We start from the raw sequence: 16,340 nt of genomic DNA, 5'->3' as shown, positions 1-16,340 counted from the left end.
GTAAGTTCTTCAACTCTATTGAGTGGGGCAGACATCAGGGCTGCAACTTGGCAGTGCCAAACAGCTTTGCATTAATTCCAATGCTAGAGGTTCCTAGGGACAAGAAAACTCCCTTTAGACTTTTGCTTAGACTTTTGCTTTATGTCTACAACTGGTGACACACTGGATCCACACCAGCCTGTGTCAGTAATCTGGCCATCTGCATCCTAAATTTGACATCTAACAATACTTACAGTGAAAAACATGGTTTTCAAAAAATCACATGACAAACTTTTATACAGTATATAAACTTTATTTTTTTACAGCAGAAATATATACAGTACACAAAATACATAGTAAATTACCTGCATAAAGTAGAAGGATTTTCCTGTGGATCAAGGCACTGATGGGTACCCATATGACTTTGCACAAGATGTGTTTACTGCGCATTTATAAGTCATTAATTCTATAAGAATTATGCAATATATTCTAGAAAGACTAGATTCTGATGGAATTTCAATAGCATATGGTCCAAAGTACCTATTTATTTAAAGTGGACCTGATAGCTGTAGAAATTTTACCCAAGTGCACCAATAATCACATCAGTAGATTACAAAAATAGCGCTAATACTAATTATTAGATCGTTAAGCTCAGATTAACACATGTGGGGTTGGGTGGATTGGCCAGATCTAAAAATGCCATTTTATTTTTTCTAAAGGTATGGCTAGCCATAGAAGTGATAAACGTTTCTATTTTGTTTTCTGATTGTTTTTGTACAGATGTTTAGGAGCATTTAGCTTTTTTTTCTGCCAGTAAACTCCTTTCAAAAATGTAAACCAGAGTGAGTTTTTTTTTTCTGCCTCTACATGCTGATCTCAAAATATGCCTCTAATCATCCTAATGTACATGGACACATAGGATAAAATTGAGCTGCTTCTACAGGCAAAGGCGCAAAACTCCTGTAGAAGCAGCGATTTTTAAGCCCAGTGTGCATGGACGCTAAAGCTTCCATTTAACAGTTGTCACATGAAGAGTGCTTCCACATTTGGTCATCCAAAGTTTATGAGGGTACAGTAGCTATTTTTGATTCTTATTTTTAATACCTGTTATATTCATTACTCAGGGTAGTAACTTTTCTTAGAAATTTTTATAAGAGGGTTAACAATAGAATACTTGTCCTTTGATATCCTGATTCACATGATTTTACAAAATTCTAAGGGATAGGCAATATGTACTAGTTAAACTATTTGTGTTGCCTGCAAAACAGAGGAGGCAGCCATTTCTAGGCTAAATCAATAAAGACTTTGTGGTATTGTGTTAAAGAATAAAACAAATAGTTGTTTCTTTTTTCTAAAAGTTTTTTTTAAATAAGATATACAATACTTTGTAGATCACTATCGCCCAGTCAGAAGATGAACCAGCAACACAAATGCACCTTTCTTTGATCCATTCAGCCACCAAGAGAGAGGAAGTAGAAGTTTGGCAATACAACACACCGCCTTTTAAATTCTGTCTCCCCAGTGCTCCCCATTGTCCTGCATACATTTTAGCAAAAATATTTTTTGTCTTTCTATGCACAGCTCCATCTCTTCTGTGCAAATGTTCGGCTGGTCAGAGGGAACACCCATTCTCTCCGGCAATGCCTAAAGCAGTGAATGCAACTGGGTGGCATCAATGCTCTTTTCAATTCAGCTCCATTGTTGTACCTCTACATTACATAGAAGAGATGGAGCTTTTTGATCACATGACCACATAGCAAAAAAAGGTATTTTCTTTCTGCTAAACTTAATGGAGGGCCACTGGAGTGGTAGCATTTAAAAGGTGGGATATTGTATAGACTAAACCTTGTGTACGTTTCACGTTTCTGAATTTGGGGCTACATGGGGCTAAGGACTCCTCTCCCCATCCTCGAATATCATGTCAATCGTCTTTCACCAACATTGTGATATGAGAGGAAGAGGAGTGAGTCATATGTTTTGTCACACCTGTACCAGCGGGTAAGAGAAGGAAAGGTGAACGTATGTTGCTGCGGAGAGGGCATTAAAACAAGCATATTTTTTGCTTTGCATGTCTTAAAGACTAGGTCTTGTAACCAGTTGGTATACTAACATCTATCTATTGGATTGAATTAAAGATGTTTTATGTAATGTTATATTTTGGTGTTTTGCTTAATTTTGTACAGTGGTGTTTATATATTTTTTTTATAGAAAACATCTATTCTACAGCCTAAGGAAAGTCATATGTATCCACACTTCTTCTACTCCTTAGTTGTCTCTGTACCTTTTATGATAAAAAAAAACTTTGAAATTTTCAACTGACCTGCAAGTTCTTCGTTCATGACGTACAGTACAGACACAGCTCAAATTGTCAATTAACCCACCAGGAGGAATATAGTCACTGACTCCATAAGAGGTATTTTTTGTTGTTGTGCAGAACATTTACTGCAACTACTCCATGTCCATTGAATAAAAACCAGAAAAAGACAGTTCTCTTGCCAGACAGTGTCCTTCCATAGTTGGCATCAGCTGTATTTCCGAGTGTTTCAGTGGAAAACATGTCTTATGCTTCTCAAAAGAACATCTAGGTGGATATTGACTTTGTGAGCTTAATGTTCTGACTTGTATAAATGTTTTATTTCTTTTTTCATTACATGGAAACGTCAGGTTCTATGTTAAACAGAAGGTCATCATTCCCTCTTCTAACTTCAAGTAGTAAAGGTGATTCATTCATTACAGCAGTGTGCAAATCAGTAGATGTCATCAGTGGTCGCCCATTAACCTTCACAACGATGTCCCCGTCTTTGATCCCACCCCTGATGAAATGATAAAATGGGTTAATCACTAAACTATAAACTTCATCATTTGTAATAGTTGATAGGCCTACCTAGCCTTTATCAGTCTTTCTATTGAGAACACCCTATAATGTTGTCGTTAGACCACAAGGTTGGGTTATGGTGTTTACTAGTTTCCAGTGATCCAAAGAGCTAAATAATTATTTAGAAAGCACATAACAATACTCATATCACTAATCAAAACTTTCTGAATATACTTTATGATCAGTCCCAACACTGACTCAGGTACAGCATTACATGGAGAAGACACCATATCAATGCATTCAAAAGTGGTTTATTGTGGCTGATATACTAGGTGGTTCACGAAGGAGGGTACAAAGATAAATTCCATTACAGACAGCTTTAGACCTCAGTCTTGCCTTAGTTTTCAGTGATGCCTACTGCTAGTAGTGGTACCACCTGACCAAACATCCTCCAGTTTCACAGTTTCAAGGAAGAGAATCTACAGTGTATGTCATGGCATTTATTATAATCAGGTACATGATTAGCCAAGAAATATCTTCCTTATCACCCTGTCAAAAAAAAATAAAAATCTTCCCTTACTAATCTGAACAGTGCAGAAGTAGTGAAGGATCCTCTACCCATCTTGTGCTAGCAGCCTATATTGGGAGTAGGCAAGAGCCTTTCCAATGTTATCATCATAGATCTCTGACAGAAGACTATAATAACAGGACATATAATCCCATATCAATTCTTGCCAAATGGTAGAGTGCAAAAATTGAGAGGCATTTAAGTTACTCAATCACCACCATCCACTTCACTTCCTTTTACAGTGTCACTGTAAAAGGAAAGAGAGAAAAATCTTCCTAGTGGGAAAACAGAACAGCAATAAAAACCCGCCAAAGGTTTACCACTTTCCAGTTCTATCACAAATAAGAAAAAAGTTCTAACTGCAATGGGGTTTTTAATTAACCCAATTTTAGACTCAGGCCATGTTTCTAAATGAGCCATCACAACATAGTTTTGGATTCTTACCTCTGAGCTGGTGAATTAGGCACCACTTCATGGACATATATTCCACTGCTAACATCAGGAAAATCTGGATTGTTTAGTTTTAGTTCTTGAACAAGTCTAAAACCAAAGCAGTAGAATATTATTAGCCCTTCATCCTTAATATGATTATTCTTTATTTTATTTGTACACCAAATTATGGTGAGGGCATGAGCGCACTTTGGCTTTTTATCAATAATTTTGTTTGTTGGAGTGAAAGATACATATTGCCATTGTCAAAAAATACAAAATATCTTGCCATTAAAATACAAAATACATTTTTGGAGGTGGGCACATTGTTTTTTTTTGTAATAAGGCATTACTGTTTAGGTAGTAAGAGCCACCTACAGGTATACATTCCTGCTTTAGCATTCAGTGCCCCAACTCCACTTAAATATAGGGGTGTTCTGATTACACACAGACCCAACACATCCTGGTAGTGTCAGGGTTTACCAGCTCACTTCTTCAAAATGTCTCACTTTCCAATAGCAATATATGGGAGGCAGGGAGGAACAGGCAAACTTTGACATTACCAAGAAATGCTGTACAGAATGGTGCTACATTCGGGCAGAGTGGAGGCACCGAAAGTTGCTGTGGATGTGTACCTATAAATGCTTTACACCTGTTAGTAGTTTTATATATTAATTGCTAATATACAGTATATATCTTTATTTTGTTGAGAAATCACTTTGAAAAACAGCCCCTAGCATTAAAACAAAGTACCGGTAAATATGATATACCTTCAGCATACGGAGTAAAGTGGTTGTAGACATTCACTTTGTTTTTGTTTTAAATAACAAACATGCCTATACTTAGTATATAATAGTGATCTCCCGTGCTCCAAATAACAAAGAAAAAATGATAACCAATGCTGCTACTTACAAACATAAATATCAAAAACAGTTAAAATGAAATATATATACCAAAATGCATATATAGGTAAATTCACAGTAGCGCAACAATAACACCTAATTAATTCAGTGTTCAATACAAAAATGTAATGATCGAATATTTATAATATTCCATGTGCAAAGAAAATATAAAAGAAATAAAAGATAATAAAATTAAAATGTCCAAAAAGAAAAACAAAACAAAAGCGGCGGATGTGTCTTCCTTGTACACGACTTTTCATCATGACGATGCCCTGTTGGAATTGTGGAGAAGTGGATTGGCTTATTAACCGGTTCACAACCGGCTCACGCAGATTCACTGCGGCACAATGGCTCTCCTGGGCAAAATCCCGTATGGGTACATCCTTCCCTTTAGCGGCCACACACACGCCTGGGGGGCCCGATGCACGTGGCCGGCGGGCACGACCATCGCCGGCCATGCGCGATCGCGTGCATGAGAGCCAGCACAGGGACTTGTGTGTTTAAACACACGAATCCCTGTGCTGTCAGGGGAGAGGAGACATATCGTTTTTTCCTACAAAGTATGTCTCCTCCCCTAGTCAGTCCTATTCCCATACAGTTAGAACACACTGAGGGAACACACATTTAACCCCTTGATCGGCCCCTAAGGTTAACCCCTTCACTGCCAGTGACATTCACACAGTAATCAGTGCATTTTTATAGCACTGATCGCTGTATAAATGTCAATGGTCACAAAAATATCTTAAAATAGTCCGATCTGTCCGTAGCAATGTCGCAGTACTGCTAAAAATCGCAGATCATCGCTAATTACTAGTAAAAAAAAAAAAAAGCCATAAAAATGCCATAAATCTATCCCATAGTTTGTAGACACTATAACTTTTGCGCAAACCAATCAATATACGCTTATTGCAATTTTTTTACCAAAAATATGTAGAAGAATATATATCAGCCTAAACTGATGAAGAAATGTGTTTTTTAAAAACATTTTTGGGGATATTTATTATAGCAAAAAGTAAAAAATGTTTTTTTTCAAAATTGTCTCACTTTTTTTTTTTATCGCGCAAAAAAATAAAAAAACGCAGAGGTGATCAAATGCCATCAAAAGAAAGTTGCACGACCACGTAATTGTCAGTTAAAGTGATGCAGTGCCGTATCGCAAAAAATGGCCTGGTCATTAAGCAGCCAAATCTTGCGGTCTGTAAGCGGTTAAGGAATCTTTGAACAACTGATTCTTATGGCTTACTAGCCTAACCATGAGAGTGGTAGGCAAATCAATTTGGTGAGTTTCCACCTGATGGGAGCGGGTCTGATGTGACACATATGGTGGTGGATACCTTACTTTCTTAATTAGGATATCACTGGGAATATCATTACATTTTTTTCGTTGTTTAAAGAGGACTGCTATTGGATGCTTGTTTTGTTTTTATTTTTATGACATTTTAATTTTATTATCTTTTATATTTTTTATATGTTCTTTGCACATGGAATATTATATATATATTCAATCATTACATTTTTGCATTGAACACTGAATTAATTAGGTGTTATTGTTGCGCTACTGTGAATTTTGCTACATATGCATTTTGGTATACATAGTTAATTTTCACTGGTTTTGACATGCCTGTACTTACCTGCTCTGTGCAAAGGTTTTGCACAGAGCATTCTCGATCCTCTTCTTCAGAGGTCCCCTGCTGGCGCTCCAGGCCCCTCCTCTTCATCAGGTGCCCCCATGGAGTGTCGCTTTCCATGGGGGGCACCCGTACGGGCTCGCTCCTAAGTCCCGTTGCATCCATTGACACAGACAGCGGGACTCGGACCTGCTCCCCACTCCTGTGTCACAGCTTTTGATTGACAGCAGCAGGAGCCAATGGCTCCTGCTGCTAACAATCTGTTCAATAAGGAGAGCAACAGTGGCTGAAGCCGCTGCGCTCGTGCACATCGCTGGATCGGATGGGCTCAGGTAAGAAAAAGGGGGGGGGGGTCTGCAGCACAGGAGGCTTTGCACCTTAATGCATAGAACCTTAAGGCTTTACAACCACTTTAAAAATAGTTAATGTTTATTGAGGAAGTTTAGTTCCACTTTAAATTGGTATATAGCCATTTGCTTTGAGTACAGCTTTAAGGAAAGGGCAACATTTCCCATTGTCAAAAAGAAATCTTACACGTATTCATGTCTAATAGTAATAAAAAAATCTCAAAGTTCACATGGCAACTAAAAAGAAGATAAAAACCAAAAGCAATTTATGTTCCTTCCAAAACATTAATCCTTTCTGTGTGTACACAGGCTCTAGCCAGAAATGTATTTTGTAAAAATTTCAAACACTGCAGCTCAAACCTCTCCATGTCAGGCAATAAAAAACATTTTTGGCATGTAGACAATTTCCTCTTCTTGACTTACGTAGGAGTTATAGTCAGCATCTTTATCCCGATGAAACGCTTCTTCCCGTCTGAAGAAACAAACAGCGACAAGACGGTTAGATTGGGGATATTAATATTAGACCACAATAGAATAAATACAGGAATTGGATTTTATAAGAACATTGTTGACTTCCTTCAGATCCCTTGTCTCCCACCCCGTGTCTCTCAGACATAACATAAACAAATAGAGAGCAAAATCAGAAATGTTACAACGTGCAAACTGCGTCCTTTGCACTGGGAAAATATACAGCAGATTAACATATACTATAATATGTACATCACTGACAAATATTTGCCTTATTGTGCAATGTGCTCAATTTACATTATTCAATAAAAGTCTTGTGTTTATAGTGAAGGTCATCATGGAGCAATACTGAATGTATGGTTTGAGCTTTAAACATCAGATTGTTGCTGTTTGACTATTAAACACAGACAAGGGATATGTTATCCTAAAGAAGATCTTCAATCTAAACTATTATTTAAAGCGCTGTGTACACTGTCGGCTCTAAATCCTGTATAATAATAATGATTAATTTAATTTTGGGTGGCTGGCAATATGTATAGCCTGTATGTGGGATTCTTTTTACTTTTTTTTCAGAGAGTACCCTTCAGTAGAAGCAAAGAATGAGGATCTCAACTTTATTTATGGTCAAATTAGCTACCTCCTGCTGGTATATGTCCTGGGAAAATAGTATAGGCAGGGCTACATTTACTGGTGATGAGCAATGTTTGTGGCTTTGCTCTTCTGATGATCTAGTAAATCCATACTTGCAATTTTGTCTTTCAGAGTGTTCACTGCTGATTGCTGCTGTCGCCCCTGATAAAAGCATTCTTTGGACCCCTTCTTGCTTAGCCTTTAAAGTACAAGTATCCCTCCCACCTGTACTGCCTTCTAAAGTTCACATCCCTCAAACACCATTGCTGATGTAGGTGTGCCATTCCACCATTATAAAATGCAATCACCTATTGGTCCATTTGTCTTTGCTTGGCAAGGATGAAAGAAGGATTGTGTCCTATACAGAAGAATGAATGGGAGAAGTGACCACTTGCACACTTTGTAGCATAGCAGTGAGCTGGATAGGGGTCCAAAATACTCCTTTACCAGTTTACTGTGCAGATTGGTTAATTGAGCAATTGGATGTTCTCCAAAGACTAACCAGATCCACTACAAATCCTGGTTTGTGCCCACAAGTTCCAATAGGAACTTTTGGGTTTGTTCAAAGGACAGCAGAACAGAGCCTCATCAAAGAAACATATTGAACATTTGTGTTTACTTTCTTCTTGTATTATTACCATCTCTGGCCACATACAAACAATTGTGTGTAAATCATAGCTAAAGGTGAGGAGGGCCTCTGAGAAGTGTCAAAAGAATCTACAATAATACTTTTATTAAAGGGAATTATTATTCACAGCTTTTCTTTAAATAAAACCCAGAGTACAAGAACGTAAAATCATCTACATTTGTGTGCTGTTTCTGTAGATAACATAGTAGCAGGAAGCATGCAATGGTGGCAGTGAGCGGGGTTTAATGTGGAGATAGTGAGACAGCATCTTATGCCCCATACACACGGTCGGATTTTCCGACGGAAAATGTGTGATAGGACCTTGTTGTCGGAAATTCCGACCGTGTGTAGGCTCCATCACACATTTTCCATCGGATTTTCCGACACACAAAGTTTGAGAGCAGGATATAAAATTTTCCGACAACAAAATCCGTTGTCGGAATTTCCGATTGTGTGTACACAAATCCGACGGACAAAGTGCCACGCATGCTCAGAATAAATAAAGAGATGAAAGCTATTGGCCACTGCCCCGTTTATAGTCCCGACGTACGTGTTTTACGTCACCGCGTTTAGAGCGATCAAATTTTCCGACAACTTTGTGTGACCGTGTGTATGCAAGACAAGTTTGAGCCAACATCCGTCGGAAAAAATCCTAGGATTTTGTTGTCAGAATGTCCGAACAAAGTCTGACCGTGTGTACGGGGCATAAGAATTCTGGCCTTATATGAAGGTCCAACTTTGTCAACTAACTCTGGCAACCCTCACCATGTTAGAAATATACAGTTTGTCACCTCATTGACCTTAAAATGGAATCCTTAAACACACAGAAGGGGGGTGCAGTAGAATCTGACCCTCAGAGCAGAACAAAAAAAAGTATACTTTGAAGAAAAGTCTCCCACTAGTCTCACCCACATGTAAAAGAACAGTTTTGGGTGAAGGCTAAATTTAGAATAGCAATAAACATTATGTTCAGTGTTCAGTTCTGTTGCTAAGGGCTTCTACAACAGTTTCAACAACCAATTTTCTAGAAGCATTTTTTTTCTTTTACCTTTAAATTTTTTGTCATGTGTATCAGTCATGAATTTTGTGATGCGGTCAGAGGGAATTGCAAAAGAGATTCCAGCTGCAACTTTTAGAGTATTGATACCAATCACTTCTCCATCCTGTAGAGATAAACAAGGACATAATGATATCACTACATCCTCATAGATGAGAATAAATAGTCTATATAGGCCGATGGCAGGGTGAGGAATATTACATGGCTGCCAAGGACTACACTATATAAATAAAAGTATATGGACAACTGACCATCACACCTTCACTATATCGCCAAAGTATGTGAACACCCCTCCAAAATATTGAGTTCAGGTGTTTACACTGAAGGAACTGTTAAGGCTATTGCATATAAAGGCATTTTAGACAACTCTGTGCCTGCAGCCTTGTAACAACAGTTTGGTAAAGGCAGTTTTCTGTTTCAGAATGTATGTGCCCCGTGGACAAAGCTGGGGGTGTGATGTGGAGGAACTTGAGTAACCTGCACAAAGTCCTGACCATAGCCCCACTGAACCGCTTGGGGGTGAATTTGAATGTTTAGGCTGAGAGCCAGGTTCTCTTGTTCAACATCATTACCTGATCTTACAAATGCTTTTTTGGCTAATTAGATAATAATGTTTGCATACATGCTCCAAAATCTTGAGTCAACCTTTCCTGGGGTGTTACAGCTACAAAAAGAAGGAGGGAAGGGAACCCATGCTACTTACCAAGGGGAATTTGGGACTTTGTATGAAGCAATCGGAATGCACGGCCGGTCTCCTCCTGGGGTTTCCTGCATACCAACAAATTCTTCACTGGTATTGCATTGGATGCAGCCCTTGGATACCCCATTTGACGAGCTACATCACCTCCCCTGCCACATGGACACCCTACATGCACTTATGTACTTTCCCACACCATCTGTTGCTGCAACCCCATATGCACGCCACCTCAGCCCCCGCGGCGAGATCTATGCCTCCTATGCACCTCGTACAGGTTACCACATGCCGTATTCACTGCTGCTTTGGTAATATAATGTATCTGCTCTTGATGAGTGAAAGGTATTCATGAAACGCGTTGAGCTATAAGTCACATCCGATGGTACAATCCACCCGTTATGTATTTACCCTTTTACATCATTACGATCACAGATGCAGTGTTGGGCTAGCTACCTGGTACCTACAGGCTATGCCATTGTATAATATCCATTTAACTTCATTATTATTATGTACTTATTATGACATATGATATTTATATGCAGTCCTATTTATGCCTACATTTTGTGCAAATACAGTTGTGTATGTATATATGCAATTCATTTTTTACTATGTTACAATTAAAACCCTTTTATTCTCACCTCTGCATTCCGATTGCCTCATACAAGGTCCCAAATTCCCCTTGGTATGTATCTGAAATAGGGATGGAGGCACCTACCCATGCCTCATATAAAGTCCCAAAATCCTCTCATTCTACAGGGAATCCATGCTACTGTCCATGATTTTGGAATGAGACATCTAAGAAGCTCATATAGGTTTGATGGTCAGGTGCCTACAAACTTTCAGCCATAGTGTACCTACCTTTAAAAAGGGAGAAACATTTACTGAGTTTCCCAGAAAACATTGCCTGACATTTCCCTACATTTCATAAGTGCTCCATCAATGTCCAACTATATTGCAGTTTTGATACAGAACAATCACGCCATACAGTACATCAAACTGAATAAAAATTAAAATGTCCACACACACGACTCATTCTACACTTTATCATTCAGTACAATAAATATGTAAATACACTCACCAAATTTACTAAAGGACCCCCAGAATTTCCATACTATAAAAAAGCAAAAACATTTTAGCATACAAATTAATGTGCTTGCCTAAATGCTTGTTGCCAAAAAGTATCTTCTAACAATCAGTGTAAGTGCATAAAGTTACACAAAGATATTGAGAAGCCTAACTTCACATATTTGTACACCTTGTTTAATTACAAACTCATTGTATGATTTCTTTTATTGGATTATTCTCAATAAATATTTGAAAAGAAAGGTACACAGAGAGTATCCCCATGGTTTCCATGAAAAGACTGGTGCAAGCCTGTAGGTAGTTCATAACATCCTAACTTTTTCCTAATTTACTTGTGGTTGTTCCCAGTTTTGAATGGGAACCTTGAGTATGCAAAGCGTATGTGTACATACACTCAGTATAAATAAAGTGTATCCAAAGACAAAACTTTTTTTCAGTTTTTGATAGAGTTAAGTTTTTACTACCACATTGGTGACTGTTGTTGCTGGGACTGAAAATTTGAGGTGACACCAAAACAGGTATTGAAAGGAAATCTACCATTGTGGATAGTTGTTCTGGTGGCAAGTGTCACAAAGAAGATTTTGGATCACTTTGTGTTACATAGTTAGTCTGGTTGGAAAAAAAGGCATAAGTCCATCTAGTTCAACCAATAAAAAAAATGAAAAAAAAAAACACAGTTGACCCAGAGTAACACAAAAAAAACCCTAGCAAAGCATGATCCAATTTGCTCCAGCAGCGGAAAAATATTCCTTCCTGATCCTCCAAGAGGCAATGGGATATTCCCTTCTAGATTGTTGTGTCTAGAGGGAAAAAAATGAAGGCATATCTATTGATTGGGATACAGCTGGTTAAAAAAAAATACAGGTTTTTCTAACCATTTCCCACTCTATACAAAATGAAAAAAAAAAAAAAAGTTTGGGCTATAGATATACTTTAAAATATTAATAACAAAGTAAATATATAAACAAAGGCATTACATAATTGCAACAAATGTATAGAACGATATTTATTGACACATCAAGCTACAACAAAGGTTTCCTCTTCTAATGCATTTCAGCCAAAATCAGGAATCATGGATGCACTTTGGGAGAAGCACTGCCGAGCACTGTCTGCTGAGGTTGGGACAATGATTGCCTAGCCAGCTGAGCTGCTTCCATGTTGTTTATGATTATGTCAGTGAGGTTGGACTTTAATATTTTCCTTTCTAAATTGAAAGGTCAGACATATGTATTAAATTTCAATGAAGCAAGAAACATTCCTTTAGAATGGCAAATTTGGTGTAGAAAACCAAACTAGCATTTTTTGGTGAGGACTGTGAAGTTCCACAAGTTATAATTTCATCCAAAATCTAAATGAGGTCACCATATGATGTTTATGGATTCCCTTAGTGTTTAAAGAGGCAAGTGGTAAGCTTTCTTGTCTTGTATAATTTGATACCACATTTGAACTCTAGTAGGGCTCTGTCTAGTTGATGTTTGCATGGGTTTTCTCTGGGTGCTCTGCTTTACCTCCATGATCCATAATCTTAGGTTGACTAGTGTACGAGTGTATGAGTGTGCTTGAATGAATGTGGTGGGGCATTACTTGGTAAGCTATTTTTCAGAACAGGAGCTGATTGAATGTTTCCATGTACTTTACAGAGCATTGCAGTAGATGTTATCGCTATCAGGTAACAAATGCTAATGTATTAAAGTTGCACTATGAAATTAGTATTGTAAGTCTCAAAGCAACTGGGAAACTGATATCTAGGGTCCAAACAACCAGAAATCTATACTCTACTTACTAACATGTTGGTCCACAGCAGGGGCGTCGCTAGGGGGTGGCTTTTGGGGCTATAGCCCCGAATCTAGGGCCAATAGCCCAGAGTCTCTGCAGGGGTCCCCAAAAGGGAGGAGAGGCTCTCTGGGGGACCCTTATGTAAGTGGGGGGCTCTCTGGGGACCCTGATTCAAGGGAGAGGCTCTTTGGGGTCCCTGATTTTAAGGCAGAGGCTCTCTAAGGACCCAGATTTAAGGGGGAAGCTCTCTGGGGACCCTAATGTAAGGGGGGGCTCTCTGGGAACCCTGATGTAAATAGTGGGCCCTCTGGGTACCCTGATGAAAGGGGGAGGCTCTCTGATGACTCTGATGTAAGGAGGAGGCTCTCTGGGGACCCGGATGTAAGGGGGGCTCTCTGGGGACCCTGATATAAGGGGGGCTCTCTGGGGACCCTGATGTAAGGGGGGACTCTCTGGGGACCCTGATGTAAGTGGGGGGCTCTCTGGGGATATATATACACACACACACGTGTATTACTGTATATACATGTGTATGCCCGCCCAAGCGGACTTTCTTTACTACGCTGCTATGGGTTCTAGCCCCAGATCTTTTGTAGACCTAGCAACGCCCCTGGTCCACAGCATAAAGAACACAAGCAACTTTCATCTACAAAAGAGGTTTAGGAAGTTAACTTACATTAATGATGGCATCAGTCTGCACATAATCCATATCAGAGTCTCTCAAGCCCAGCTCCCTTCCATCTCTCTGAGCTGTGCTCACTATTCCCGTGGTCACTGTGTTCTGTAAGGCAAATGGGCTCCCGATAGCCACAGCAAACTCTCCAGGCCTTAGATCTGCTGAATGGCCAAGTGTTAGGACTGGTAGCTTTTTCTAAAGTGGAATACAAGTGTTACATTTGTTTATATAGATAAGGAACAATGTACATACTCCTGTATCTGAACAAATTTACATTAGATTTCTACAAAAAAAAAAATCTCTATTACATAGAGCATAGGCACACCATGAATAACACAGCCAACTGACACTAGATCTAAGTTTGGCAAATAACCGTATTTATTATGTATCCAGATGAGTTTTGGTTGTAGTATCAGGAACTCCCTTGAGAAATATCTAAATTTTGCTTATTGCTATTCTGAAACTGTAGACATGGCATGCAAAACTGCTGAAGAAAGTCCCAGCTCTGCTACTACATGAGGCTAAATGTATATTATTTCAAAATGAAAATGTTCCAGCATCAAATATCCCAGTCATTTCTTAACACAACACAGAACACGGACAGTAGCAAATATTTTTCATCAGTCAATCACAGAGCTGCAAGTCAATCTCAATCCCATAGTAATGTTAAGTTACCCTACGTTCACACTCGTGTGTTTTTTTGGTGCATTTTGCAATTTGCAGAAATGCACTACAGTCCATTTAGGCCTGGTTCACACCTATGCATTTTTTAATGCTTTTTCAGTTTTGCAGAAACAAACTGCAGTCCATTTAACATGGTTTCCTATGGGTCATGTTCACATTTTATGGAAAAGGCCACGGACCAGCAGGTTGTGTCTTTGGTTCCATAGACTTCCATGGAACCAAAGTGTGTATTGAAAAATGCAAAATGCACCTATAATATACATCAACTGCAACCTTTTCCGAAGCAGATTGTGTTTTGCATGTAATAAACTTCAATGGAGTTGCACCAGAAATGCAAGTGTTGCATTTTTTATGTGTTTTGTGGTGGGGGGTACCCCCTTTAAAAACACTGTATATAGCTGGTTGCTAAGGAGCGGGCTGGGAAGCCGGCTCCTGCATCGTTAACAATCAATGAGTTGTCAGCTGTTAGCGGGGTTCCCATCAGTCGGTGGTTAGCCTTCGATGAGTGCAGAGCTTTTTCCTTTTTTTTCGGGTCCGGTGGGCAGCGTGATTGACAATGGATCTATATCAGTTGGTATTATTTTTAGATTTTTTAATAAAGGAATTGTCAAAAACCTGTGTTTATGTTTTTTTTCTCTATGTGACGCTTTTTTTAGTGAATGAGTAGGGGTACAATGTACCCCATGCTCATTCACATGGGGGGCATTTTAAAGGGGGCTTCCAGATTCTGATAAGCTCCCTGCTCGCAGACCCCCACAACCACAGTTCATGGTTGTGGGGTAGAAGCCCTTGTCCCCATCAGCATGGGGACAAGCTGCTTTGGGGTGAAGTACAGGGCACCCCCCCATGTTGAGGGCATGTGGCCTGGTATGGTTCAGGAGTGGGGGGGGGGCGCTCGCTCATCCCCTCCCTTTCCTGACCTGCCGGGCTGCATGCTCGGATAAGTTTCGGGTATGGATTTAGGGGGACCCCATGCCTTTTTTTTTCATTTTGGCGTGGGGGTCCCCTCCAAATTCATACCAGACCCGTAGGTCTGGTATGCTGATGAGTCAGCTGATGACTCATCGGTTGTTAAGGTGAAGGCAGCTGGCTTCCTGGCCTGCTCCTTGGCAACCAGCTATATACAGTGTTTTTAAAGAGGAAGTAAAGCCTAAAAAAAAAAAAATACACTCTGCAAGGCAAAGTCATAATGAGCTAGTATGCATGGCAACTTACCTCAGATCGAAGCCCCCGAAGCAACCTTTGTTCGCCTCCTCCGCCGTTGCCATCTATCCCAGAGTGACTTTCGGATATCGCGGCTCCGGCGCTGTGACTGGCTGGAGCCGCGATGACGCCACTCCGACGCATGCATGCGGGGCCGTCAGTGATGGCATGTTCGCCTTCACTAACAACATGCTCAGTGTGCCTGCGCCGTTGTCTACGGCGCGCATGCGCTGTAGACAGCGATGCCCGGTTTTTGTAAAATATCTCCTTAACCGTGTAGATTAAGGAGATATTTCTTGCACCTACAGGTAAGCCTTAATCTAGGCTTATCTGTAGGTTAAAGTGGTCCCAGAGGGTTTACAACCACTTTAAAGGAAAAAAAAACACAACACAAAAACTTAAAATGCATGAAAACTGCAAAAATGCACCAAAAACGTGGATTTAAAAACACAAAACACATGGCAAAACGTGCCTGAAAAATGCATCAACCTCATAGCACATAGATGTGAACCTAGACTTAAGCCGCGCACACGGTCGCACTTTCCGACGGGAAATGTTAGATGTGAGCTTGTTGTCGAAAAGTCCGACCATGTGTATGCTCCATCGAACATTTGCTGTTGGAATTTCTGGCCACAAATGTTTGAGAGCAGGTTCTCAAATTTTCAGCCACCTTCACTTGTTGTCGGAAAGCCCGATCGTGTGTACACAAGTCCGTTGCACAAAAGCTCACGCATGCTCGGAATCAAGCAGAAGGAGCCGCACTGGCTATTGAA

At 39.7% G+C, this 16,340-nt stretch overlaps 1 protein-coding gene across 1 annotated transcript in view; it reads right to left on the bottom strand.

The window, feature by feature from the left end:
• Nucleotides 1-271: 271 nt before the first annotated feature.
• The window catches only part of HTRA3 (HtrA serine peptidase 3), a 46,543-nt gene continuing 30,474 nt past the window's right edge, over nt 272-16,340 (bottom strand). Inside the window, exons 4-9 of the mRNA XM_073610765.1 lie at nt 13,681-13,875; nt 11,224-11,256; nt 9,443-9,557; nt 7,092-7,140; nt 3,807-3,902; nt 272-2,792 (exon numbers count right to left, since the gene is read on the bottom strand). Of these exons, the coding sequence (XP_073466866.1) occupies nt 2,627-2,792; nt 3,807-3,902; nt 7,092-7,140; nt 9,443-9,557; nt 11,224-11,256; nt 13,681-13,875 (654 nt within the window). The 3' untranslated portion in view covers nt 272-2,626. The remainder of the gene's footprint in view (nt 2,793-3,806; nt 3,903-7,091; nt 7,141-9,442; nt 9,558-11,223; nt 11,257-13,680; nt 13,876-16,340) is intronic.

The sequence above is a fragment of the Aquarana catesbeiana genome, linkage group LG01 (assembly GCF_042186555.1).
Source record: "Aquarana catesbeiana isolate 2022-GZ linkage group LG01, ASM4218655v1, whole genome shotgun sequence".
NCBI lineage: Eukaryota > Metazoa > Chordata > Amphibia > Anura > Ranidae > Aquarana > Aquarana catesbeiana.
Note: the sequence above shows the minus strand (reverse complement) of the source record. Positions and strands in the feature narration are given on the sequence as shown.